At 58.4% G+C, this 25,257-nt stretch overlaps 1 protein-coding gene across 6 annotated transcripts in view; it reads right to left on the minus strand.

Moving 5' to 3' along the window:
- SHANK3 (SH3 and multiple ankyrin repeat domains 3) overlaps positions 1-24,918 on the minus strand; it is a 47,110-nt gene extending 22,192 nt beyond the window's left edge. For 5 of the 6 annotated variants that reach the window (XM_038550075.1, XM_038550076.1, XM_038550071.1 and 2 more), the window contains exons 1-17: positions 24,625-24,717; positions 24,224-24,427; positions 23,605-23,676; positions 21,465-21,573; positions 21,235-21,386; positions 20,980-21,147; positions 20,744-20,860; positions 20,314-20,391; positions 19,337-19,403; positions 13,596-13,869; positions 10,354-10,547; positions 9,242-9,355; positions 4,007-4,082; positions 3,638-3,720; positions 3,030-3,154; positions 2,796-2,928; positions 1,761-1,841 (exon numbers count right to left, since the gene is read on the minus strand). In XM_038550075.1, coding sequence (XP_038406003.1) covers positions 1,761-1,841; positions 2,796-2,928; positions 3,030-3,154; positions 3,638-3,720; positions 4,007-4,082; positions 9,242-9,355; positions 10,354-10,547; positions 13,596-13,869; positions 19,337-19,403; positions 20,314-20,391; positions 20,744-20,860; positions 20,980-21,147; positions 21,235-21,386; positions 21,465-21,573; positions 23,605-23,676; positions 24,224-24,427; positions 24,625-24,687 — 2,110 coding nt within the window. In that variant the 5' untranslated portion in view covers positions 24,688-24,717. Of the gene's footprint in view, positions 1-1,760; positions 1,842-2,795; positions 2,929-3,029; positions 3,155-3,637; positions 3,721-4,006; positions 4,083-9,241; positions 9,356-10,353; positions 10,548-13,595; positions 13,870-19,336; positions 19,404-20,313; positions 20,392-20,743; positions 20,861-20,979; positions 21,148-21,234; positions 21,387-21,464; positions 21,574-23,604; positions 23,677-24,223; positions 24,428-24,624 lie in introns of all 6 variants that reach the window. The other variant, XM_038550070.1, reaches the window with a different exon arrangement.
- Positions 24,919-25,257: the final 339 nt, after the last annotated feature.

Below are 25,257 nucleotides of genomic sequence, written 5' to 3' on the forward strand. Positions count from 1 at the left end.
TGATCTTCTAATTCACGGTTTCTTTCTTCAATTGAATCTAGTATACTGTTTATCTCAGTCATGGATTTTTTTTTTCATCTCAGGGACTATACTTTTTGTTTCAGTAACAGTCCTTTTAAACTCTGCTTATTCCTTTTTTTTTTTTTGTACTGTCCTGTCCTTTATGAGTTGTTAGTTTCCTTAAACATTGCATTTTTTTAAGATTTTATTTATTTATTCATGAGAAACACAGAGACAGAGGCAGAGCCATAGGCAGATGGAGGAGAAGCAGGTTCCATGCAAGGAGCCTGATGTAGGACTTGATCCCAGAACTCCAGGATCACACCCTGAGCTGAAGGCAGACGCTCAACCACTGAGCCACCCAGGCATCCCAAACATTGTATTTAAACACTTTATTTTGTGTCTTTCTTTTTCTTCTATGATTTCCATTTCTTTTCATGCTAATGCCAGTCCCTGGGCTCGGTTCCAGTTTTCCCACTTCTCATGGGTTCATGGCTACATGTCTTGGCTTTGCAGAAGCTTCAGAGCCCCGACCACTGCCCTTAGGGTATACACTGTCCCAAGCCTTTTTGGACACTAACTTCCTCTCACTTTCTTAACTAATTTCTCTCTTCATTCTTGAGACCTGGGAAATTCCTCTTCCTTTGTTTTGAGTTAGCTATCTATTTTTGAGTTTTACTCTATTCAGAATATTTATGGAGAAGAAAAGTATGACCCTTTGGTGGCTGCCCTCCTCCTCCTACACTGCAGTCAAGAGTACCTGCTTGGAATGGGGTGGAGGGGAGAGGGGAGGTGGCTCAACCTGTGGCCAGGACAGGGTCAAGGATCACTCTATTAATAAGGTCAGCAGTAATTCTGGGGGACAGGTAAGTGTTCTTTCCATGGCTGGGGAAGAACAAAGCCTGAACCCAGGGTTGAGGGTCAGTCTAGAACCAGGATCGGGGCCGTTCCTGTGGCCAGGACTATGTCAGAACTCAGCCCAGGACCAGAGGCAGCATTGCTTCTAAGGCTAGAGCCACAGTAAAGTCTGGGACTAGAACTGGGTTTGAATTACAGGAAGATAGAGCATGCCAACAGTCATGTATATTGAGACATGCCCATCGTTAACTGCCACATATGTCAGGACACAGTCATATTTATCTGGACATGCCTATGATGAAGCTACTAACGGTCACATATATCAAGACATGCCCACAGTGAGGCTATTGGGGGTCATCCCAGAATCATGCCCACAACATGCCCCATCAAAGCCCTGACACACTCTTATTTGTCTCTTGTAGCTCATGGGGGTCTGTCCTATCATCACACTAGTGATGGTCACACAGCCCTGTAAGGTCAGCAGCTCACTGTAACCCCTCCTTAGCTGACGAGTGAACAGGGGCTAAGGAGGCAAAAATAAGCACAAAGATCACACAGCTAGTGCCCGCAGAGCTGGGACAGGGCCCAGGAGCCCTGCTCCTTCCTCACTCTGATGCAGTGAAGGAGTAAAGTCAAACTGAAGGTGTGCAGAGCCAGAGGCAGCAGGTGCACATGCACACAAACATACTGGTGGGCCAGGTCCTGCTTCCTGCCCATCTCCAGCCCTCATGCCATCTGCGAGCCGTTCCCCTCCTCACCACTCCAGCACCCACCCATTTACCTTTGACCCGTCCATATGTCTGTCCTTCCTCCCTTCTGTCTCTGCCTAGCTATGGCCCCAGCTGACACTGCCTGGCCTCCCCCCCTGGGCTGTCTGCCCACTGTCCACCCCTGCTGCTCACCAAGTTCCTCAAGTTCTGCCGTCATGGACTTGGAACGCAGAGTCAACGTGGTGCTGGGGGCCCTCTTGGGGGGCGGTGGGGCTGCAAAGAAGAGGGAGGCCTTGGACCTCCTGTCCAGCAGCAGGCAGCGCGGCGTGGCTAGGTGCAGGTGCCACTTGCGCTCCACCGCCTGGATCTCCTCGTACTCCCGTGAGGATGAGTCGCACTGCGCCAGGATCTTGTTCAGGCTGCGGCTAGATGCAAACTTCTTCATGGCGCTGGGAGCTCAGGGGGTGCCAAGGGCCCGGCGGGGCCAGGGTGGCTGGCTGGGGCCTCAGGAGGCAGGTGGTCAAGGGCCCAAGTGGGGGTCACAGTGCCGGCCAGCTCACGCCTGAGTGCCCACCCAGCAGGCTCCGAGGGCTGAGCCAGGGGGCACCAGAGCCATGAGGTGGGGGCTGGGAGGGGTCTCCCGGCAGGCGGGGCCTCTGCTGCTCCGGGGCTCCCCCCAGGCCCTGGAGGCCACTGCCCCTTGGGGACTGGGCTGTGGGCAGCCGAGCTGGGACCGGGGCCGGGCAGCCCAGGCTGGCAGGGCCTCCCGGGCCCAGGCTGTGCCGCGACGTCGCGGGGAGAAGACGCTTTTCCTCTTCCCTCAGGTGCCGCCTCCCCCTTCCCTCCGACAATAAGCGGCGGCAGCGTCAACCTCACAGTTGCTATGGCAACCCCGGCCTCCAGGCAGCTGCTGGCAGTGTCGGGAAGGAGGGCTCTTCCTCGCCAGGGGCTGGGGGGACGCCGGGAAGGAGGGGGTGGGGGTCTGAGGAGGGGCAAGTGGGGTCAGGGGTCAGAGGCTGGGGGCCGGGGCTGGCGTTCTGGCGGTCTGACATGGGGGTCAGGAAGGCACCAGGCCCTGAAGGCAGACACTGCCTAGGTTGAGGCGTCTGACGTCAACAGTCTAGGGTCAGGGGGTGGGGAGAGGAAAGTGGGCCTGGGGTCAAAGGTCTAAAGTCAGGTGTCAGAGGGGACAGTCTGAGCACAGAGGTCTGAAGCCTGGCCCCTCACCTCTGCGCCGAGCCCCATCCTCTTCGGGTTTCCTTGTCACAGACACAACCTTCATGACGAGGCGGTTCCCGCCCTGGCGGATCAGAGCCACCACCTGCTTGTGGCCAACCTTCACCACGTTCACCCCGTTCACCTGGGACAGACAGGCGCGTGGTGGGGATGTGCCAGGTGTGTCCACCTCGGGGCTCGGAGGTCAGCGCCCCACCTGACTGCACAGGTAAGGATGAGCCTCACCTCAATGAGGAAGTCTCCTGTGCGCAGCCCGGCCCTCCAGGCCACACCCTCCACATCCACCGACTCAAGATACTGGAGCGCAGGGAAGGCGGGCGTGGGCGTGAATTCCTCGATGGGGGTCTCTGCTGCAGGGCAGGGGTGCGGTGGGCGTTAGGGACCATGGCCCAGCTGGGAGCAGCTGCCACACAGGAACCTCCCACAGGTGGCTCGCCACGCTCAACAAAGGTTCCCTGAGCGGGCAGGGCTGCCCAGGGTACAGATCCTCCCCCCGCCCCGTGACAAAGGCCTCCCCCTCCACTACACATGCTCCAGTAGAGGTCTTGGAGACCGCCAGGGCCAAGGGACTACGGCCTTGTACCGAGACATTCCAGACCAAGAATACAGTCAGAGCAGAGGGGCAAGGCGGGGTGGGGCCAGCCAAGGAGCGTATCGCGGCAAGGCAAGGGGGCAGGGGCCAAACCCGCGGGGACGGAGGGAGTGGGGCAGGGGTGAGGCTGGAAGGAGAGCAGAGAGGAGGAGCAGAGACCAGAAATACCCGGGCAATGTGCAGCCCCGCTGGCCTGACACTCCAGCCCTACACACTCATGCTGCCGCCTATCCTTCATTACCTTTGGCTCCCCGGAGCACAAAACCAAAGCCTTCATGGTCCCGTTTCTGTAGGACGGCCACCTTGTCATCAATGACATAATCACTGGTGGAGGAAAGCAGGGAGGGGTGAGGAGAGCCCTGCCAGAGAGCACAGCAGGCCAGGCCAACCCTGGGTGTGCCCTAAACAGGACCCCACAGGCACAGCCCACCCCGCCAGCTGCCCTTGGACCACACAGGAAGGCAGAAGATAGCGGTGGGCAGCACCTCCTGTCCTCTGACCTCCTCATCCCCAGGCCTCCTCAACCAGCGTACGTCCTCCCTCCGTGTCTGACGTCCCATCCGCATGCATGCCTGCCCTTGCCCACCTGCCCACCCGCCTCCACCTGTACCTGTGTGAGGTGAGGCTGTCATAGGAGCCCACTGTGTAGTGGCGGAAAAGGCGCTTCGTCCGGTCCTCCCGGGTTTCTGAGGGGAGTTTCAGGAGCTGATGGAGGGCCACATCCTCCACCTGACCTGAACTGCCCCTCAACCATGCGGGTCACCAGCCTCGGCCCCCCCACACACACACACATACACACATCCCTGGCCTGGTATTGATGTGGGGGACCCAAAGGTCCGAAGGTAAGAAGGCTGAGAGGACCATGCTGGAAACCCTGGCCTCTCAGGGTCAGGGTCTATGATGAGGAGGGGCTTCAGCTCAGGTGCCTCCTGAGTGGCTGCACACAGCAGATGGGGCCAGGCCAGGGCCATCTTCAGAGAGTGTCAGTAAACCCCAAGGCTGAGCAAAGAAGGTGCATCACACACATGTGTGACCTGTTACCATGACCAGTCATGGGTAAGTGCTGTGTTCACGTAGGCGTGTGTGTATGAAACCGTAGTCACACGCAAGTGTCATGCTGTAGACAAACACACTGGCACAGAAGTCACTCTGGCCTCACTGAAACTCTCTCAAGAGCCCACTGACGCTCAGCCTGCCAGGGTCCCTTCCTCCAGAGCCAATCTCTGAGTACGCAGGAGATCCAGGTGTAGGGCCAGGTCCCCTTCCCCTACATCACTGCATCCCACAGAGCCTTGTCCCGTCTGTACTCTTGATCTCAAAGTCCTTCACAGCGGTCACAGGGCTGGGCAGCTGCCCATCTTCTGCGCTACCCATGGCCTCACCGAATTCCCGCAAGCTTGCAGTTTCCAGTCCACACCTGTAGCCACAATCCCCTGTTCCAGACTTTCTTCTCCAGCATCCTAGCCCTCACTCCTGCCCCTCCTGGCTTCCAGCTCTCCAGAACCCTGGAAGGCCCCCAAGATGGCTTGACCACCACCTCCTATTTCATCCATAGCTCTTTTCCCATTCCCTATCATTCTAGCATTTCTCAAGATTCATTCATTCATTCAACGAGTATTTACTGAGCGCCTACTGTGTACCAAGCACTGTTTGTCTTAGGCTCTGAGAATACAGCAAAGAACAGAACAAAGCCTCCACCCCGTGGCGTTTACCATCTATCTGAAGAGGGAGAACAGGAAGACAGGAAACAGGTACATGCGTAACATGGCAAATGCTAGCAAATGTTGGGAGAGAAGCAAGCAGGACAGGGGTCTGGAGAAGGTCTACAGTTCTAGGATGGTCACAAGAAGGTTCATCAGGAAGGGACAGGTGAGGAGGGGCACGGCACGGCAGGGAGCAGTCTGAGGACTCTGTGGACAAGGGCTTCCCGGCAGCAGGGGCACACCAGGCAAAGCCCACATGGCAGGACTGGCTTGGGATGTTCAAGGGACAGCAAGCAGCCTATGCAGCTGGAGCAGAGGAAGAGAGAGACAGAAGAAATGAGATCAGAGAAGGAACCTACAATCGACTGTGAGCTCCTCGTAGATAAGAACCGTCTCATTTATTTCTGTGACCCCAGCACCCAGTACAGCACCTGGCATAGAACAGGCCCTCTAAATGTTAACTGGAAGGATAGACAGGTGGACAACTGGCTGAGTAGATGGATAGATGGATGGATGGACGGACAGATGGGCGGATGGAACAAGAGACAGGTAGAACAGATCAGATCAGAGGAGAGATATAGAAGTGGACAGAGGGAAAGAAAACAGGTTAGGAGGCTACGGATGGATCAAAGGGTAGTGGATGGGTAAATGGGTGGATAGGTGGGCTGGTGCGTTGGCAGAGACAGGATGGCTGTGTTGGTGGTTTGATTAACGTATTGATCAATAGATGGATAGATGGTTGGGTAGGTGGATGAGAGGCTGGCTGGGTGGGTTGACAGAAGAGTAGACGGATGGCAGGAAAGGTGAGTAAGTCAAGAGACAAGAGGAGATGGAGCCATGGCTGGGTGGAAAAAAGAAAGAATTCCTACCCATATCACAAGACGCTGGTATCAGGAAAAGTACTGTCCCCACTTCCAGGACCCTGCCACTAGTCTGACTGACTCTCAGTAAGTCAACAGATCCCTTTGAGCCTCTCTTCGTAGAACAGGAAACTTCTCCTTGGAGGGTCCTCTAGGTTCTGACGGCCTGTGATTTATCACCCTAACCCTCCCAACAGCTCATCCGCTCCCTTCTCTCCTCTTCCCACACACTGCCTGTCATGCACCTGCACCCGCCATCCTGCCGCTCCCAAGACCAGAGCAGGCCAGGCCCTGTCCCTGCCGGAGCAGGGGGACGGGGGGGCCTTCGGACCCCTTCTTGCTTCTGTCACGCCCTTCTCCATACTGACCCAACTTCACGATGTTCATAGCGCCCGCCTGCAGAAGGACCTCCTCAGACTCCACAGTTCATCAGCCTCCAGTTTTTAGATTTTGCCAAACAAATTATATTTATTACATAACACAAATTCACTTTCCAGTTTTATTAATCAGACAGATAAAAGCCAGCTGAAGTGAAAACACACAGTAGACCCTCCAAGTACTGGAAAATACAGGGAAGGAGGGGGAGGAGAAGGGGGGGAGGGGGGAGGGAGGGAGGGAGGGAGAGCGAGGAGGAGGGGGAGGAGAGGGAGGATCTGGCCAGGGCCTTCCAGGTGTCTTACAGACCCTTCTGTGTGCACAGGGCTCCCCCTCACTTCTCAGCTCTCTGCCCTCCTGCTCCCGACAGGTGCCAGGGAGGTGCACCCTGATGACCCTGGGAACCAGCCTGGCCCACACATGCTGGCACAGAGGCCCCTTTTTTGGCTTCTAAGTCCTTCTCTGTCCCCACTCCAGTCTCAGAAACAGATCTTCCTTTGGATCTGAGCCTGTTGGAAGCAGGTTCCCATTCCGGGGCTGCCCTCCGGCCTCTGGCAGAACCCAGTCCCTGGGTCCCAGGTCAGGGACTATCTGCCCAGAGCAGCTGGTAGCTGGGTCTTTGGCTGAGGACAGAGATTACTCCTACCCCTTTGCAGCAGGCAGCCCCCTCGGGCCTCTCCCCCTCTGCCCACCTGCCCCCTCCAGGTGCCTCCTGACACTCTTTCAGGGGACAAACCCCAGAGCCACCCTGGTCTGGCAGCCCTGCAACTGCCCTGAGGCCTACAGCTCCTTCCCCAGGCTGCTCCTCGCACTCTCCCATCTCCGGAGCTTTAGCCCACCCCAGCCCTCTCCACCTCCTTCTCTGCCCTGCCTGGGCCTTCGCCCCAATCCTAAATGCCCCGCACAATCCAAAAGGCAGACATCTCCCACAGCACTGCCAGAAGCTGCAAAGCTCCTCCACCTGGTCGCACGGCCACCTGACCGGCCTCACACTCCCTGCAGCAGCCCCGCCACCCCTCCGTGCACACACGACTTTCACTCACCCAGAGCCCCCGAGGTGTGGTGGCCATGGCACGGACCCTGCAGGCCACTGCCCACAGCGCACACGGGACTCTGCCCTCCTAGAGAGGAACCACCGCCCCCATCTCCCCCACCTCCTAGACCTGCCGGGACGAGGCAGTGAATTCTCATACGTAAAAGCACTTATAACTATGCCAGACACCCTGACGCAGCTAGGAGCATGCTAGATGCCAGCACGTGTAGATCTAGAACACCAGGCCACGTTCCAGCAAACAGGCTCTGCCCCCCATCCCCATCAGCTGACCACCCCGCGGACTCCCAGCTGTCCTATGTCCTACAGGGCTGCTCTCCGACTCCTTTGGGCCAACCCCGGGGGCTCCTCCGGGCCCCCAGCGGTCGCAGGAACACAGCGACGTGGCTGCTGCAACTGCACACCTGCTCGTCTCCACGCGGAGCCAGCCTCTGCGACCCCACTCCCAGCGCAGGGCCCAGCACACACCAAACATGTAATCAACGTTTGCTGCTGTTCTCCGCTGCCAGCTTCCTTCCCAGCTTCAGACTCCACTTCTGGGTCTGCACAGTTGTCAAACCAGAGACTTTGCTGTCCTCCCGTAGGGGGCACAGGACCCAGTCCCTACCCGCACACAGGGGGCACAGGACCCAGAGGCCCCTTCTGCCCCGCCTTCCTCCGTGAACTTGGCACCGGGACCCAAACCTCGGAAAGCACTCCCCAGCTGGACACACTGGCCCACGTACCCTCCACGGGCAGACAGCAGGGGGTGGGTGTCCCTTCCAAGCTCCCAACCACCAGAAGGGCCGACAGGGCAAGACAGGAAATGGTTGAGAAAGGGAGTAAAGGCTCCTGATCAGGAGCAGGTCAGCAGCCGCACTTCTGCCTCCCTGGGCCTCGGCCCTGCTCCACATAGGGCCGAGGTCCAGGCCACACAGGGGCTGGCTCCGCTTGGGAAACCCTCAAGCCAGGGCCCGAGCCCTCCAGGTGCAGAGGGAGGCACGCACGCACACACACACACCCGGATCTAGACACGCTGCTGGTAACCACCCCTGGCCACCACTCAGGAGGGGGCTCCCTTGGGATACCAGTTCTCCACGGCAGAAATCACACTCATGGGTCGGGGGACCTCCTCCCATCACAAGGGTACACCCGTGACAGACACACAGCAAGCCCTGGCCTGGGGTCCTGTGAAAGGAGCAGCCACCTCAGATCCCAACACCTGGAGGGGTCCTTTCTGGAGGCCCAGGCTAGTCAGCAAGGACTGAGCAAAGCTGCTCCCCAGCCTTGGCCCTCACATCCTCCCTCCAGGCTGAGGCTGCAGCACATCCCCCACCTGCTGCCCTCAGACCATGCTGGCCCCAAGGCACCCACGACAGCCCCTCTGGGCCCAACTGGCCTCATTTCCTCTTGGCTAGTCCAGGCCTCCCTGCGCTGCCCACTTGGACAATCTGTCCACTTTGGAAAGACGCCTCTTTTCTCGTACTGACCTCTTTACCGTCTGCCAGCCACACGGGAATCTCGCACTCCAAACACCCAGTATTTCTGTAAGGACTATGTACCGGGGGGGGCGGGTTTGGTCACTGGGAGTCCCCCGTGGGATCACAGAGGCATAATCACGAGGTGCGTCCTACGGGCAGGCTGCACGTGTCTTTACGGCTGTGAAGCGCCAGCATGTGCCCCTAGGTCCGAACAGGGTGTGTGTGTGCTGCGTGTCTGTCGTAGACACAAGTTTGTGTCCACTTCGGATGTGTGTTTGAGTTTACAGTACTCTTTTCTCTGTGAATATCCACGGATTCGGCTCCACACGAGACCACAGGGGAGCTGGAAGGGGCGGTGCCCCTCGGTTGCTGCTTAGGGGACGTGGGGTCACTCACCATGCCGTGTGTCATACTGCCTCATCTGCACCTCCTCCACGCAGTCGGCCGGGAACCAGCCCGTGCGGCCTTTCACGGTCCCCTCCCAGAAACCGCCCTCCCCAATGCTGAGCACTGGAGGGACAGAAGCCAGAGAGCCGTCAGGGCAGAGCAGGACCTCCAGAAGCCCACCCCAGCCACCACCACCCCAGGTGCAGGCTCTGCCCACCGCCCCCCTGTTTGACCCTTTCTCTCCTCCTCTCCCCTTCCCTCCCTTCAGCCTCCCAGTTGTTTCCCTGGGAAGATTTTGGGATCCACACAGGAGATAGGAATGAACAGATGGACACAGCACAGGATAGGCATGTGGGGGACAGAAAGACACACAGATGGACACACTCAAGGGGGGACAACAGGCAGAGGCAAGGGCCACAGTCCTGCTCCTGCCCCCCCCCCAGCGAAGCCCTCTCCCCCCAGCTCTTGAGCCAACACCCACCCTTGCTCTGTTGCCCACCCCAGGGGTCACCGCCAGAGGCTCGGGGGTCATTGTGCTGTGGCCAAGGGGTTAGGCCACACGATGGACCAAAGGGGGGCCTGGCCCCACAACTGTCTCCTCAGGCTCCCATGGGCGTGAGGCCCCTGTGAGGACAGGACCCCATAAATGACAGGCGCCCCCAGAAGGAGAGGAGCTTGTCATGGCACAGGATCCCCCCAGAACACTGGAAGCGTCAGTGACAGAAGTCTCCCCGACACGCAGCCACCCACGTAACGGTCCCAGGTGTCCCCTACAGTGGGACAGGCCCCCTGCCCCATCTCGAGGATTTCCAACGAGGAAGTCCCATAAGTGACCCCGGACACCCGTCATGGGAGGAAGGTCCCCGATGGCACGGGGTCCTCCCATGACAGCGACCTCCATCGTGACACAGAAACACCCCAGAATGCGAGGAGCCTGGGTGGTGACAACAGGGAACCCAGGGCGACAGAGGATGCGGAGGGACCCGGGGCAGGCCCGCGCCCTGACACGGAGCCCTTCGCGGCGACCCAGGGAGTCCCCCGGGGCAGGTGCGTCCCGCGAGCGCCGCGGCTCCGAGTTCGAGTCCCGCCCCGCCCGCCCCGCCCGCGCCCGGGCCCCTCACCCTTGACGGCCTCGCCGCGGTGCAGCGGGATCTCGCCCTCGCCCTGCGGGCTGTGCGCCTTCACGGCGATGAACTTGCGGCCGGGGACCGCGCTGTAAAGTTTCCGCTTCGGGCCCCGCGGCGGCGGCGCGGGGGGCGCGGGGGGCGCGGGGCCGGGGCCGGGGGGCGCGCCGGGGCCGCCGGGCCCGCTCGGGCTGTAGACGAACACGTAGGTGACGGACGCGATGCCGGGGGGCAGCGGGCACGCGAAGCCGGCGCCCGGGGCCTCCATGGCGCGCGGCCCGGCCCCGCCGCCGGCCTCACCGCAGCCGCCGCCGCAGCGCCCGCCGCCCGCCGCCCGCCGCCGCCCGCCCGCCCGCCGGGGGCCCGGCCCGGGGCCGCTCCATGGGCCGCGCCGCCGCGCCCGGCCCGCTCCCGCCAGCGCTCGAGCCGCGCCCGCTCAGGGCTCGGGGGCCGCGGGGCTTGCGCTCCCGGGCGCGCCGGGCTCGCTCCATGCCGCGGCCGCCCCCCGCCCCGCGCCCCGCCTCCTCCGCGGCCGGCTCCTCCCTCTGCGGGCGGCGGCGCCGGCCTCCTCCGCGCCTCCCCGGCCACTGCGCGGCGGCCCCGGGGTGGGGGGGGGAGGACGGGGCGGGGGACCGCGGCGGCCCCCGGGGGGGGGCCGGGGGGCGGGGGGACCGGGGAGAGGGCGGGGCTCCCGGGGGGAGGGGAAGGGGGACGGGGGGGGACCGGGGGGCGGGGCGGACGGGACGGGGAGGGCGAGGAGGGGCGGGGGGCGAGGGGGGTACCGGGAGGCTCCCCGGGGGGAGGGGGACGGGGGTTAGGAGGGACCGGGGGGCGGGGCCTGGGGGACCCCGGGGCGGGGGGGACGTGGGGGGGCGACCCGGGGGGCGGGGGAAGCAGAGCCGGGGAGGGGCTCCCCGGGGGGCGGGGGGCTGGGGGGGCAGAGCGGGGGGCGTGGGGAGGCTCCCCAGGGGGCGGGGGCAGGGACCAGGGGACGCTCCCCGCTCAGGCCTCCGCCCTCCTCCACCCCCACACCTGCTCCCGGGGCTCCAGGCCCACCACCATCCCCGTGCCGCCCCCAGGGCTCCAGGTCCTGCACTCTGCGCTGCTCCGCCCGCCGCCCCTCGTACCCAGGCAGCCGGGGGCGCACCCTCAGGCAGCGGCCAGGCTCTCGGGGAGGAGGGCACCTTCCACCCCTCGCCCCCCGCCCCCCGTAACTCATGGTGCTCCCCTACCTTTCACCTGCTCTACTCCTACCTATCCGTCCAGGTACCAAGTTACAGGTCCCTGGGCCAAGACCCCGCAGCGATGCCCGGGGCACTGGGCCCCCCAAGGCGGGCAGCGAGGGGCTCCACACCAGGCCCCGCCCACAGGGGGCGCTGGAGTGACGGTGGGGGGGGAGACGCGGCCTCCCCCCACATACCCTCACCACCACCACTTTCCACCAGCCGACCTCTCCCCAGAGGTCTACCTCCAGGGTGCCCCACACTTCCCCGGCCCCCTCCTGGCCACTCAGCTGGAGCCCCCTTCCCTGAACCACTGCCCACCTAACTGCTGCTTAGTTCTGGGCCCCAGCGGTCAGTGCTGTTCTGACGCTGCTAGGACTCCCTGCCATTAGCTCCTACCGTGTCTGGCACTCTAGGCACCTAGTAAATGTAGAAAAATAGTAATATCCTGCCGTCCCACACAGAGCAGGTCTCAGTTGTGTGTGTGTCGAAAGGATAAATGAGTACATAAAAAATAAATGAAAACAAGGGCATCTAACACGTTTTCGTTTCTGACACTGAAACATCCCCAAGTTTGTACTTTTAGCCCCTGTGCCGTCCTAGCCTTAAGAAATCCATGGGACATGCAAAAGCTCTGGGGGAGAACTGAGATGATTTGGAGCAGGACAGACAGCCTTGGAGTCTGGGCAGAGACACGGAGAGAGGAGACATCACAGATCACAGCTGCACAAGCAGGGACAAAGGCAGAGGAAGAAATTGCTTTTATAAGTTCCTGCTGCACCCAAGCCTTCTGCTCAACACTCAGGCTTAGAAAATCTGGGAACCAGGTCTACCGGGGCCCAGTTACGCTGCTTCCTAGCTCCGTGACCTTAGACAAGTCCCTTACCCAATCTGAACATCGGGACCCTCATCCGTAAAATGGTATTAATGGAACACAGTCTCATATGTGGCCAAAGTTAAGTGAAATGATCCACACATGATGCTCAGCCCAGCTGTCATCTTGAAAACAAAATGCTGTTTATGTAACTCATTCAACAACGTCTCCTGAGCACCTTCTATGTAACTGGCTCTGGGGAAGCTGTAGGAAGATAGTTCCTGCCATCAAAGGTCCAGGAGGAGAGGTGCCCTACCCAGCATTGTCTGGACTGTGTTGTGGGCCAGGAGGTTCCAGTAGGGACCCCTCACCTGCTCAGGTTCCAGAAGGCTTCCCAAAGGAAACAACTGTGTGGTATTGCCCTACCTTACTGATGAGAAGCCCAGACACAGAGTGGCTAGACGACCTGTCCAAGGCCACACAGTCAGCAGATGCCAGCTCTGCACTGGACCCCAGCCATCTACCTGCAGAGCCCACCCTCCCACTCCCCACTGTCCAGCCCACCGAGGCTAGTGGTGGGCCTTGGCTTTAGCCAAGGCTTCTTCCTCTAAGTTCTGGGGATGCCATGTTCATGGGGTCCCTCCCATGACCCCGGTTCTCGGGGTCCCAGTGCTAATGGTAAGGGGGTAAAGAGAGAGCCAGAGAGTCTTGTTATACAGGGCTGGAGGAGCTGCGGAAAGCCAGAGACTGCCCCCCTTGGAGACAGGGCTAGGGGTCACTAGAGGCTTCAAGCCCTCATAGAGATGAAGCTCCATTCCCTAACCCTAACCACACACCACCCAGCCCGCCTCATCTCAGCCTTTCCCCTCCTCCTAGCAATGCAGGCACCTCCATAAAGCACAGCGCTGGCCAAATCCTCTCCTCCAATGTCCTCCCTGAGCTCCCCTCGGGGCAAGTCCAGCTCCCACCCGATCGGAATGGGGGAGCCTGCCCCAGCCAACAGGGCCTCACCTTCTTTCCCTTCCCATCCAGGGAGGCCTGTCAGGGCGTCCTGGGAGCCCCCCACCTCAAGCTTCAGCTCATCATTGGGGAGGTGCCAGGCACCACTAGGTCTCTCCCTGCCTCTTCATGCTGGTTCCTCTGCTTGGGTGCCCCCACCCCACCCACCCAGACCCTGCCAGGGCCTCCCAGAGCCCTCCTACCTGATCTTGCTCTGGCTGCCCCTGCCTGCTGTGGGGCCACCGATGTCATTTTCTTGGTCACCATCCCGATCCCGGTCTTTCTCCTCCTGCAGCCGCTGGAGCAGCAGCTGATGGGGAAGGCTTCGCAGCGAAGGTCCAGGAGAAGCTGCCGGTTGCACCTCACCCTTCAGGTTGATGTCACTGGCTGAGCGCTGCAGGGGCCGAGGGGAGGCCAGGCCACTGGGGCCAGCCAGCCGCCGCCGCTTTGCATAACTGGGGGTTTCCCTGAATGGTACTGGGGTGGGAATGGGGGGGTACAGATGAGACTCTGGGCAGCCAGATAAGGCTCTTACTCTCAACTTACTCTGGTTTGCTTTCCAGATTTTAAACTAAAATCCTATATCCCAGGAACTGCCTCAGTCCTGGGTTAGCTTATGTCGGAAGCTACCACTGGGGGTCACATCCCAAACTGCCTCTAACATAAGCTTCAGGGGCAGAAGGCGCTCCTCCTGTCAGGCAAATGAGGTCTTGGGCATGCTCAGATCTGCTCTTGGAACTGCCCATTTCACAGGCTTCAGCAGAGACAGAACAGGCCACATGCGACAAATCTCACCAGGCTACTGCTGTACTGGACCATCTATAGTTGACTATAACGAGGGAAACCGTAAAAGATGTTCTAGATCACGGTTTGGCAAACTTCTGTAAAGAATCAGATAGTAACTATTTCAGACTTTGCAAGCTATATAGCCTCTGTCCTAAGGATTCAATGCTGCTGCTGTAGCACAGAAACAGCCACAGACAATATATAAGCAAATGGGTGTGGCTGAGTTCCAATAAAACTTTATTTAAAAAGCAGATGGTGATTAAAAAACATGATCCAACTATATATGCTATTTACAAAAGAATCACTTTGGATCCAAAGCCACAAGCAGGTTTAAAATAAAAGAATAAAGGAAGATATTTCATGTAAATAGTAACCAGGAGAGCTAAGTAGCTATATTTGTATCAGACAAAACAGACTTAAAAAGTGTTAAAAGAGACACAGGACATTGTATGTTGATAAAAGTGTTAATTCATCAAATATATTAACAATTATTAACATATATACACCAAACAACAGAGCATCAAAATATGTGAAATAAACATTAACACATTTGGAGAAATAGACAGTTCTATAATAGTATTTAAGACTTCAACACCCTACTTTCAATAATGGGTAGAACATCGAGAGGGACAATCAGTGAGGACATAGAAAACTTGAACCAATTAGACCTAACAGATATGTATATAGAACACTACAGAAAACAAGAGCAGGATATACATTATTCTCAAGTGCACATACAACATTTTCCAGGAATAGACTATATGGTAGGCCACAAAAACAAGTCTCAATAAATTTTTAAATGACTGAAATCACACAAAGTATCTTTTCCAATCACAATGGGATGAAACTAGAACTCAAGAACAATAACAACAACAAAAACTTAAAAAATTCACAAATACGTGACAATTAAACAACACACTCTTAAACAACCAGTGTGCCAAAACAAATCAGAAGGAAAACACCCTGAGAAAATAAAAACAAAAACATGCCAAAACTTAAGGGATGCAGCAAAAGCAGTGCCAATAAGGAGATTCATAGCTATAAACAATCTGTAGCAAAAAAAAAAAAAAAAAAAGAATAAAATTCTCAAATCAATAACGTAAGTGCTCCTCTTAAGGAATTAGAAAAAGGGAAGCAAACCAAACCCAAAGCTAGCAGAAGGAAGGAAATAAGGATAGACAAAGATAAATGAAACAGAGAGCAAAATATAGAATCAACAAAAACAAAAGTTGTTCTTTGAAAATATCCACAGAACTGACAAACCTATAGCTAGACTCACTTAGAAAGAGAAGAGGGACACTAACTAAAATCAGAAGTGAAACTGTGGCATTGCTACCAATCTTATAGAATTAAAAAGGATTAAAAGAGATTAGTGCAAACAACTGTATGCCAACAAATGAGATACATTAGATGAGATGAACAAAGTTCTAGAAAAACAGAGATTATGAAAAGTGACTCAAGAAGAAATAGAAAATCTAAACAGACCTGTAACAAGCAAAGAGAAGGATCAGTAATCACAAATCTCCCAACAAAGACAAGTCCAGCACCAGACAGCTTCACTGGTGAATTCTACCAAAACACTTAAGAATTAAAACCCATCCTTCTCAAATTCTTCCAAAAACTAGAAGAGGGAAGAATACTTCCTAACTCATTCTATGACCAATTGAAAAATAAGCAAAGGACTTGACATTTCGCCAAAGAAAATATACAAATGGCCAATAAACACATGAAAAGATGCTCAATGTCATTAGCCATTAGGGAAAGGCAAACCAAAACCACAATGAGATACTACTTCACACTGACTAGAATGGCCATAGTAAAAAAATTAAAAATGAAATATAAACCAAACTGATGATTACAAGTGTTAGCAAAGATTTGAAGACTTTGAAATTCTCATATGTTGCGGGTAGGAACGTAAAATAGTGAAAAACAAGTTGGCAGTTTCTCAGAAAGTTAAATATAGAATTATCATATGGCCCAACAATTCCCCTCCTAAGTTTACACCCCAAATAACTGAAAACAGGTATTCAAACAAATACATTTCACACATGTTCATAGCAGCAATATTCATAATAGCTGAAAGGTAGAAACAACGCAAGTGTCCTCTTAAAGCACATGTGGATAAACAAAATTTTATATATACAAACAATGGAATATTATTCAGCCATACAAAAGAGCAAAGTAGTGATACGTCCTACAACGTACGTAGACGAAGCTTGAAAACAAGCTGAGTGAAAGAAGCCAGACACCAAGAGTCACACAGTGTATGATTCTATTTATGTGAAATACCTAGAACAGGTGAATCTATAGAGAGAAAGTATGTTAAGGGTTGACAGAGACTAAAGGGGAAGAGAATGTGGAGTAATTACTTCTTGTATGCAGGGCTTCCTTTTGGAGGAATGAAAATATTTGAAATTCAATAAATGTGGATGTATAACACCGTGAATGTATTAAATACCACTGAATTATTCAGCTTAAAGTAATTAATTTTATGTTACGTGAATTTAACTCTAAATGAAACATAAATCCTTAATTTTAAAGCCTCCATTAAAAAAAAAAAAAAAAGTAGATCGTTGGCTGAATTGGGCCCGCAAGGCCTCACTCGCCAAGCCCTAGACTCCTGTTAGTGAAGCGTGGGCCATGGACCATCAGCCTCACCTCGGAGCTGAAACTCATTGGAAATGCAGACTCTCAGGCTCCACCCAGAGCCACTGAGTCAGAATTTACATTAACAAGGTCCCTGGGTCCAGTGTGAGGAGACTTTCCCTCGGGCACGATGGGACAGCACGTCCGTGGGAACCTGCTGCTTGAAAGCACGTGCGGGAGAGATGGCGACGGCGACTGGGGGCCCTGGGTCAGCCCAAGGCAACAGAGGTGAAGAAGCAGAGGTAGCTGCTCCTAGGCCAGGGTCCCTGCCTCAGGCCTATCAGTCTAGAGAGGGCTGCCAACAGGCTTCCAGGGGTCCTGTCCCTGGAAGGCAAGACCCCCCACAAGGGCCCCCTTCCTGGGGATGGATGGGCAGAGACTCCCTCCGGCTCTTCTGTGTGCAGACCCACCCAGGTCCCCCAGCTGGGAGGACAGACAGGGCAACTTGTGACTGTCATCAAGGGAGTGTCCTTGGAGTGAAGGCGTGCAGAGGGAGTAGGGATGACAAGGACAGGTGCAAAGACAGCCTCTGCCCTAAACCCCCTTTATAAAAATGGACTAATGCTAATCATTCCTTGAGGGCTTACTGAGAGTAAACGAGAGAGATAACAAGGCTTATAGCAGCAAAGACTCAAGAGTATATTTATTACCTGTGGCCCAGGGACATGTGGCCATGTCACCCGAGTGTATGCACGACAACCCGAGCAGGTTAGGGCACGTGGCCCACAAAGCCAATGCCCACACAGGGACGCCCGCTCTGTACCTCAACTCAGCAATGACATGCCTAACTCCAACCTGGCAAGCACACCCTTAGCCAGACAGTAAGCTGTAGAACTGGTGACCCGAGGAGCCTAGCATCTCTGTCCACATCAAGCAGCTGGAGCCTTCCTCTCTCTTGGCCAGGACCAGACATCCCCCCTCCCACCAACCAGTTGGACCAAGGTCACCTGCCAGAGTCAAGACACATAGTCAAATCCCACATGAGATCAGAGAAAAGAAAGATGTACAAATAACCATAAAGAACCATATTTTACTTAAGATAAACTGAGGCACAGAGGTCCTGAGCAGCTTTCCCATGGTCGAACAATCACAAGATGAGGGGATCCCACATGTCCACAAACCAGGGTTCTCTCCCAGGCTAACAACCACCTCCAAAACACTCACCAGCCCCAACCAGACCATACCTGAGCTCTCACTCTTGTCTTTTGTCCCCAAATCAAACCTCAAATCTTACCATGGTTCTCTCCCAAGCAGAACTTGGACCCAAATCCTATGCCCAGTCATTAGCTCAGTCGTCCACTCAGCATGTACCTACTGGGACTAGCTGTGCTGGAGCTGCTGCAGCTGTGGAGCATCTGCGTGCCCCCCCCCCTTGGAGACTCGATCCATTATCAGGGTCCCCTGGCCTTCCTGGGACATGAAAGACTCATAACTAAGACTCCCTGGAGGAAGTCTGTTCTGGAGAGACTCTGCAGAGGAAGAGTCCTGAAACATGAACTTGACCTTAATTTTAACCCTAGTCCAAAATCCAACCCCAGCCCTGACCCTAACCTCACAACAGACCAGCCCTAGTCCTTTGCTACCCACTGTCACTTAATTTTTTTTTTTTTTTTTTTTTTTAATGAGGACACTGCAACCCTGGCAGAAACGGGAGCCAGGAGTCTGTGCTCCAGAGAGAACCATGGGCAGAAAAACGTGGTCCACCCAGGACAGAGGGAGCTAAGAAGGGAGCGCATCCTCGGCCAACTAGCTAGAGGGGTCGCCTTAGCTCTCTAAGGGGTCGCTTAGAGAAGGCCAGGTTCCCAGGACAGGTCCCGCATCCACCACTGCTGTAGCAGTGGGTGGCGGCCTCCTTGAGGCTCCAGTGGGATGGCTGTGCCCACCTTCCTGCCCGCCCTAGGGTCAAGACCAAGTGGCATCTCCTGGTTTTCCTCTGGGACCACAAGTCAGGCACACACTGGGCTCCCCCCAGTGCACTGGTTCAGGACTCCGTGCCCTGAAGGTCGCTCTTTCCTTTTCAATTTGTACACCCACCACTGTGTTTTGTTTACGTGAGCTTATCCTACTGAAGTGCGCCATGAGCCACGCAAAGTGGCTCTTGCTCCAGACAGGAGCGACACACTGAGGGTCAGTGGCTGAGATCCACTGCTCCATGTGCCCCACTGACCCTTCAGATGACCTAAAAGGAATGAGCCTTGACCCTGACTTCAACCCCACTCTCAACCTAAGTCAATCCCGAAATTCAACAATGGCCCCAACCCACAGCCCTGCCCTAACCACGCTTTCAGCCCTCACTCAGACCCTCTGTTCACGCCACAGGGGCCTCTCCCTCAGCACACGCCCCCTACCATCAGGACCACTGATGGACCGCTGACCAAGGCACAGCTGTGAGGGAGAGGCTCAGGGTGTGGAGGCTCCCTGGCACCCTCCCCACAGCCCCCCGTACCTGCTGGGGCCCTGACAACCCCCACAGATCCACATCCAACAGGGCCCTGGGTTGGGCAGAACTCACCAACATCTGAGTCTTTATGGGTCTTGATGACCTCTGCGAGCTCAAAGTTCCCTGCGATGATGGCCACCTGAGGGGGAGGGGAAGAAGTGGGGTTCAGGGGCGCCAAACCTTCCCCCCTCGGCCCCTATGCATCCTGACGGGGCTCCTGTGTGGGGTCTCCCTTGCTTGGGTGCCCCAGGCTTAGACCCTGGCCCCATTCTGCCCGGGACTAACCGGCTTCCTGGGACATGAGACTTTCAGAGCTAAAACCAGGACAGTCCAGGCCTACGGTCGCCCCACTGGTTCTCCTAACAGCCGCTCCACATGCACCATCACTCCTACCTCAGCCGTGGCCCACCGCTGCCTCACCCCCGTCACCTCCCTTCTCTTCCTTTGGTCCTGCATCTAGTCACCCTTCCAGACTCACCCAAACCCACCGGGATCTTCTACTGCCGCATCTGCCCCCCTGACCGGACAGCCACAGAGGACCTACCTGTTCTCCTCTCATCTCGGAGGAGACGGCCCTCATTTCCACTGAGAACAGAACCCCAGCTCCCTCTGTGGTCTAAAAGTCCCCAGAACATGATCTTTATTCCCCCATCCCCAAACTCCAGGCATACAGTGACTCTTGGCATGGTCACACCACCGCCATGAACCAAAGCCAGCTAGGAAGCATCACCTGAAGTAAGTCAGGAACTGGAACCAATCCTCTCACCCCTGGGTTGGCCTCTGTACCCCACCCGTCTCTGGCAGGTCAAGCCCACACTGGTTGTCCCCTGACAGAGTCCTATGACCCTCCTCTCTCCCTGGAAGGAAGACAAGGGAACCATCCGCAGTGAGCCCTCCCTCCATGAGGAGGGCGCTGCACTGGCCCCCCCCCTCCTCTATCTGGGCCAACCCTGGGGGGAGATCCCTTCTTGCCTTACAGGGAAGAACCAAGGTCCAGAAAGACAGACCCCCAGGGGTCAGCCTCACCCTCCTGTCAACCACTCTTATACCTGGAAGGCTGTCTGGCTGTTGTAATTGCGGACGTCCTTGTTAGCTCCGCGGAAAAGCAGGACGCGAGCACAGCTCTCCTGCGGAGACGGTTGGAGTGGGGGTCACAGCTGGGCAGCTGGAAGGGTGCGGTGAGGACACAACGGCATGCGCACCCGCTACGACACACGCATCCACACCCACGTGTCCAGCGTACATATGCACAACACAGGGGCACGCGAGGATGACCTCTACACAACACATGCAGGTCCCTCCTGGCCCAGAGAGCCCAGATGTGCGTGATTTACACCTGGGTGTTTGGAACACACGTGGAACACGTGTGCTCAGGGAACAGAGGTGCACGCATCGGCCTAGAAGGCCACAGCCAACAGCACGACACAGAACAGGCACTTGTGACGTAGCACACATGCGTGCGGACACATATAGTCACACCTGGTTATAAAGGGCACAGATGTGCAGGGCCGTGTTCCCTGAGGCGTTCTGAGCCCCCATGTCAGCTCCGTAGAACAGCAGATGCTCCAGGTGCTGCACATGCCCAAAGCGGCACGCCTGCGGGGTGAGGGAGGCGCTCCTGGGTCCCCGAATGCCGTCCAGGACTCCCCACCCCTGGCTGACAGGGCTCAGGCAGAAGCGAGGCCCCCAGCCCGCGCCCCAGGCTCCCGACGCACCTGGTGGATCTCCTGCCAGCCGTTTTCATCTGTGGTACCCAGCTGAGCGTGGTCGTGCAGCAGCAGCTCACAGCACAGGGCATCCCCGCCCCCCAGGGCGCTGTGGTACAAGGGCGTCAGGCCGCGGCTGTCCTTGTAGTCAGGAGAGGCGCCCAGGTCCAGCAGGGTCTGAGGGCAAGGAGCCTCGGCGTCCACAGGGGCCCAGCCTCCGCCCTGCCCCCGCGCCTCCCAGGCAGGCGCCACACCCACACTGACCGTCAAGGCTGCCGCGTTGCGCCGGCGGGTGGCACAGTGCACGGCCGTGAGCCCGTCGCGAGTGCGGAAGTCCAGGTGGGCGCCGCCGTTCTTCAGCACCTTCAGCAGGTCCGTGGCGTTGTCCAGCTGGGCCGCAAGGCTCAGAGGACACTCTGGGTTCGGGAGACAGATGAAGGTTAAGGTCCCAACCACCACTCCAGGGCCATGCCCCTTCCCGCTCTGCTTCTCACCTCCTGAGTCAGGATCGTGGAAATTGGGGTCCAGCCCCTTGTCCAGTAGGCGGGCCACCTTGTCCGTGCTGTGCAGCTGGACGTAATCCATGAACTTCTTCAGGTTTGCCTGGAACACCCAGCCATCCGGGTCAGCCGAGCACCACGGCTCCGATCGTCTAAGTGTCACCCACCTTCCACCAGAAGCCTCAGGCCACCTGTCACCCTACAGAGGCATCGACTATCCCACCTCCTCACACCCGTTACTCTGCATCATGACCTGGTCGCCCCCTCATATCACCTTAAGCCCTAGACTCCCACGGGGCCGACCTCAGCTCAGCGGGCCCACGGGCTGCCTGAAGTACTTGCCCGGATCCCCGGCCCATCCAGCCCCTCATCAAGGCCAGGTTGCCCTGATCACGCCCGCACGCAAGGGCTTCCTACCCCAGCCTCAGCCACTGCTCTGGCTCCCCTCCTCAGCCAACCTACCCAAACCAGAAGAGCCCGAGGCACCCAGACAGGAGCCGCACCCCCGCCACAGCCCTCGTCCTCATCACCCCAGGGACCCTACCCAAGGTGGTCCATTCCCTCTTCCTCACGAGATCACCCCAAGGCAGACCCCCTGAGGCCCCTCCTTACCCATGGGCGGCCCCTCCCGTGACAGAACTTTGCCTGCCTCTCACTCACTGACCTAGTCGTGCGTTCATTCACTGAGCAAAGCCTCACTGAGGCTGGTGCTACAGATGCTGCACACCCGAGGCAAGGTGCCCTGGCTTCTAAAAACACTCAGATTGCATCAGAAATAGGAGGGCACCATGGGAACCGCTCCACGGAGGTGGCCCCTGAAGGCGGGTCTGGACAGTCAAACAGGAGGAAGGGTGCTCATGACAGGGGAGAGACCTCAGCCAGACCCCAAGTGGATGGTGTGACGCTGGGGGCTGGTTAGCGTCCAGGAGGCAGAAACACGGGGCTAGGGTAAGTTCAACGTGACCGAAAAGCAAGTGGACCCACTGGAGGTCACTAGTCAGCAGTGTCACCAGGGTCCTGTGAGGTGCTCAGGACGGTTTTAGAGAAGAGGTAACCACTTTGGGAGGAACCCAGAGTGACAGGGTCACAAGGGGGCAAAAGGAGAGAGAAGGCACAGTCTCGGCCCAGCCCCAGTCATGGCCTTGATCCCCACGCGCCCCACCTCGCATGGAGTTTCCAGGGTCACAGAGGGGGTCACTTGGGCCCAGAGATGACAATGCTCAGATCCTTCTCCTGGAGAAGGAGACACACTCCAGAGATTGTCAATGACGTGTCTAGCAAGCAGATGTCCACTGGTCACTAGAGCCCGAGGTGGGACCGGAGGAACTCTGACTGTGGGTAGTGGCTGTGGCACCCACACTGCCTCTCCTACACTCCAAGAAGGCAGTGAGGCAGCCCCCAAAGAACATTTGGGGCCAGGCCCACCTAGCAATGGTGCTCAGTAGGTGTGCCTAGGCACAGGGCCCCAGAGTCAGGCACATCTGGATTCAGTTCCAGTTTCACTGGCTGCGCACCTGGGAGCAAGTCACATAACTTCTCTGGGACTCAGTACCTCCATTTGGAAAATGGAACAATAAAAGTCCCTCCCAGGAGAAAACTAACTAGATGCCTAAGTATGAGTGCCCAGTTGGCTGACCGCTAAGGGCTAGGCTCCTTGTTCTCCCCACGCCGTCCCAGCTCCCCCAAATGACAACATCAGGTGCTTGTTCACTTCTATTCCACCAGGGATCTCCCCAAGACACCACGCCCTATCATACCCACCACCCACCACCCACCCACCCACCCTCAGGCCAGAGGTGGTGAGCCAGAATCTAGGCTGACTGGAACCCGTCAGCAGAGGACGGCCACAACAAGCACGGTGCTAGAGTCTGCACCCAGCCCTCCAGCTGCCCCAACACCTGCTCTGGGCCCGTGACACGAGAGAGAACAGATGAAGTCAAGCTGGTGGGACTGTAGTCAGCCCCAAGCCACAGTGGGGTACTGCGAGCAGAGGGAGGGCTCTTAGGAATTTTTCAAGGGCATTTTTGACGTCACAAAATCCAGTGAAGTGTGGGCTTAAGGGAACACCGCCCACGGGGGCCAGGTGGGGCCAGGTGGCAACCTCCGGGGTCCCTCCTCTGAGCTTCCTCCTTACCTTTGTGTGAAGCTTTGCAAACTGCTTATCATCGATGAGGTTCTGCGCGTACACTCGCCTCTTGTATCGAAACTGCTCAGGTAAAGGGAAGGCAGAGAAAGGGCGCACCCTGGGCTGAGCGATCGCACGACAACCCCAACCAAGCCCTGCTTGGCGGGCCTCACACTGCCGTGGGCACACAGCCTAGGCTGCGCTCACACGGGACGTCGGCCTGCTGTTCTGGAACCTGCAGCTCCCTTTCTCGGTCGTCCCCATCCCCAGGATTCCCTGGAAAAAGCTGCTCCTCTTCCAAGGCCCGATTGCAGGCTTCCCTCCCAGACTTGCCCTGAGCGGAACCCGGTGTCCCTGCGCCGCCGGGGGCCAGGCCGACTCTGGGCTCGGCCACCGTCATGCTTAGGGGGGGGGCTCAGCGCCCTCGCCGCCGCCACCCGGACTACGAGCTGGGTCCCCACGCCCGACAGTGCGCCCCGCATCCTTTCCGCTATGAATGGGTGAGCCGGCGAGAGTCCGGATGCCGGCGGGGGAGGGGGCGACGCGCGTTCAGGCGAGGCGCTGGGTGCGCTGGGGCGCGGCACGGCCCCTGGGGTCCCCGCACCCGTGCCCCGGGCCCCGCGCTCACCTCCAGGTAGGGCAGGGGCGTGTCCAGGTTGGGCGGGTAGTCCTGCAGGAGCCGCTCCTCGTCCAGGAACTTGCCGGCGCGGCCCCGCGAGGGCGGCTGGAAGAGCCCGTAGTTGAGCGCGTCCTGGAGGCTGTGGCTGAGGGCGCACAGCACGCGCTGCTTGGCGGCCCACACGGGCGCGGCCGGGTCCAGACGCAGGCACTTCTGCGGCGGAGCGGGCCCGTGAGCGCGCCCCCCGGGACCCCCGGACCCCCGGGACCCCGGACCCCCGAACCCGCCCAGGGGCGGCGCTTCCCCGGCCCCGCCCCCGCCCGGCCGCTGGGGAGGGTCTCGGCGGGGGCGGCGGGGGAGGGGCGCGGGTCCCGGGGCGCGGGGGTCCCGGCGCGTGGCGTGGGGCTCACCGTCTGCTGCAGGTCCGGGATGCCGACGCGCACGACCACCGCGCTGGCCCCGGGGCCGTCCATCCCCGCGCCGGCACCCGGGCCGGAGCCCGGGCGGCTCGCGGCCGGGAGCGGGGCGCGCTGGGGCTCCGCACGGCGCCCCGGCCCCCCCTGCCCCCCCGCCGGAGCCCCGTCGGCCGCGCCGCGCGGGAGGGGGCCGGGGGGGGCCGGGGCCGGGGCGGGCGCGGGGGGCAGCTGAGCCGAGGGCTGCGCAGGGGCGGCGGCGGCGGCGGCGGCGGCGCGGCTCAGCTGCATCGGCCCGGGCTCAGCGCGGCGCCTGCCTTCCCCGGGGGCGGGGGCGGCGGGGGGAGGGGGCCGCGCCGGGAGGGAAGCGGGGGCGGCCGGGGGGCTGCGCCGGCTGCGGGGGGCGCGCGCCGGGCGGCCGGGGTCCCGGGGCGGGGGGGGCCGCGCTGGCGCCGGGGGCCGGGGGCCTGGGCCGCCCCGCAGGGCGGGGGCCCCGGGGGCCGCGCGGGGGGCGCGGGGAGCCCTAGGCCTCGGCGCGGGGGGAGTGGCCGCGCGCGAGCATCCGAGGACCACGGAGCAGGGGTGCGCGCGGCGGGGGTCCCGGGGCTGCGGTGGGGTCCGCGTCGGGCG

The sequence above is a fragment of the Canis lupus genome, chromosome 10 (genome assembly GCF_011100685.1).
Source record: "Canis lupus familiaris isolate Mischka breed German Shepherd chromosome 10, alternate assembly UU_Cfam_GSD_1.0, whole genome shotgun sequence".
In the NCBI taxonomy this organism is placed as follows: domain Eukaryota; kingdom Metazoa; phylum Chordata; class Mammalia; order Carnivora; family Canidae; genus Canis; species Canis lupus.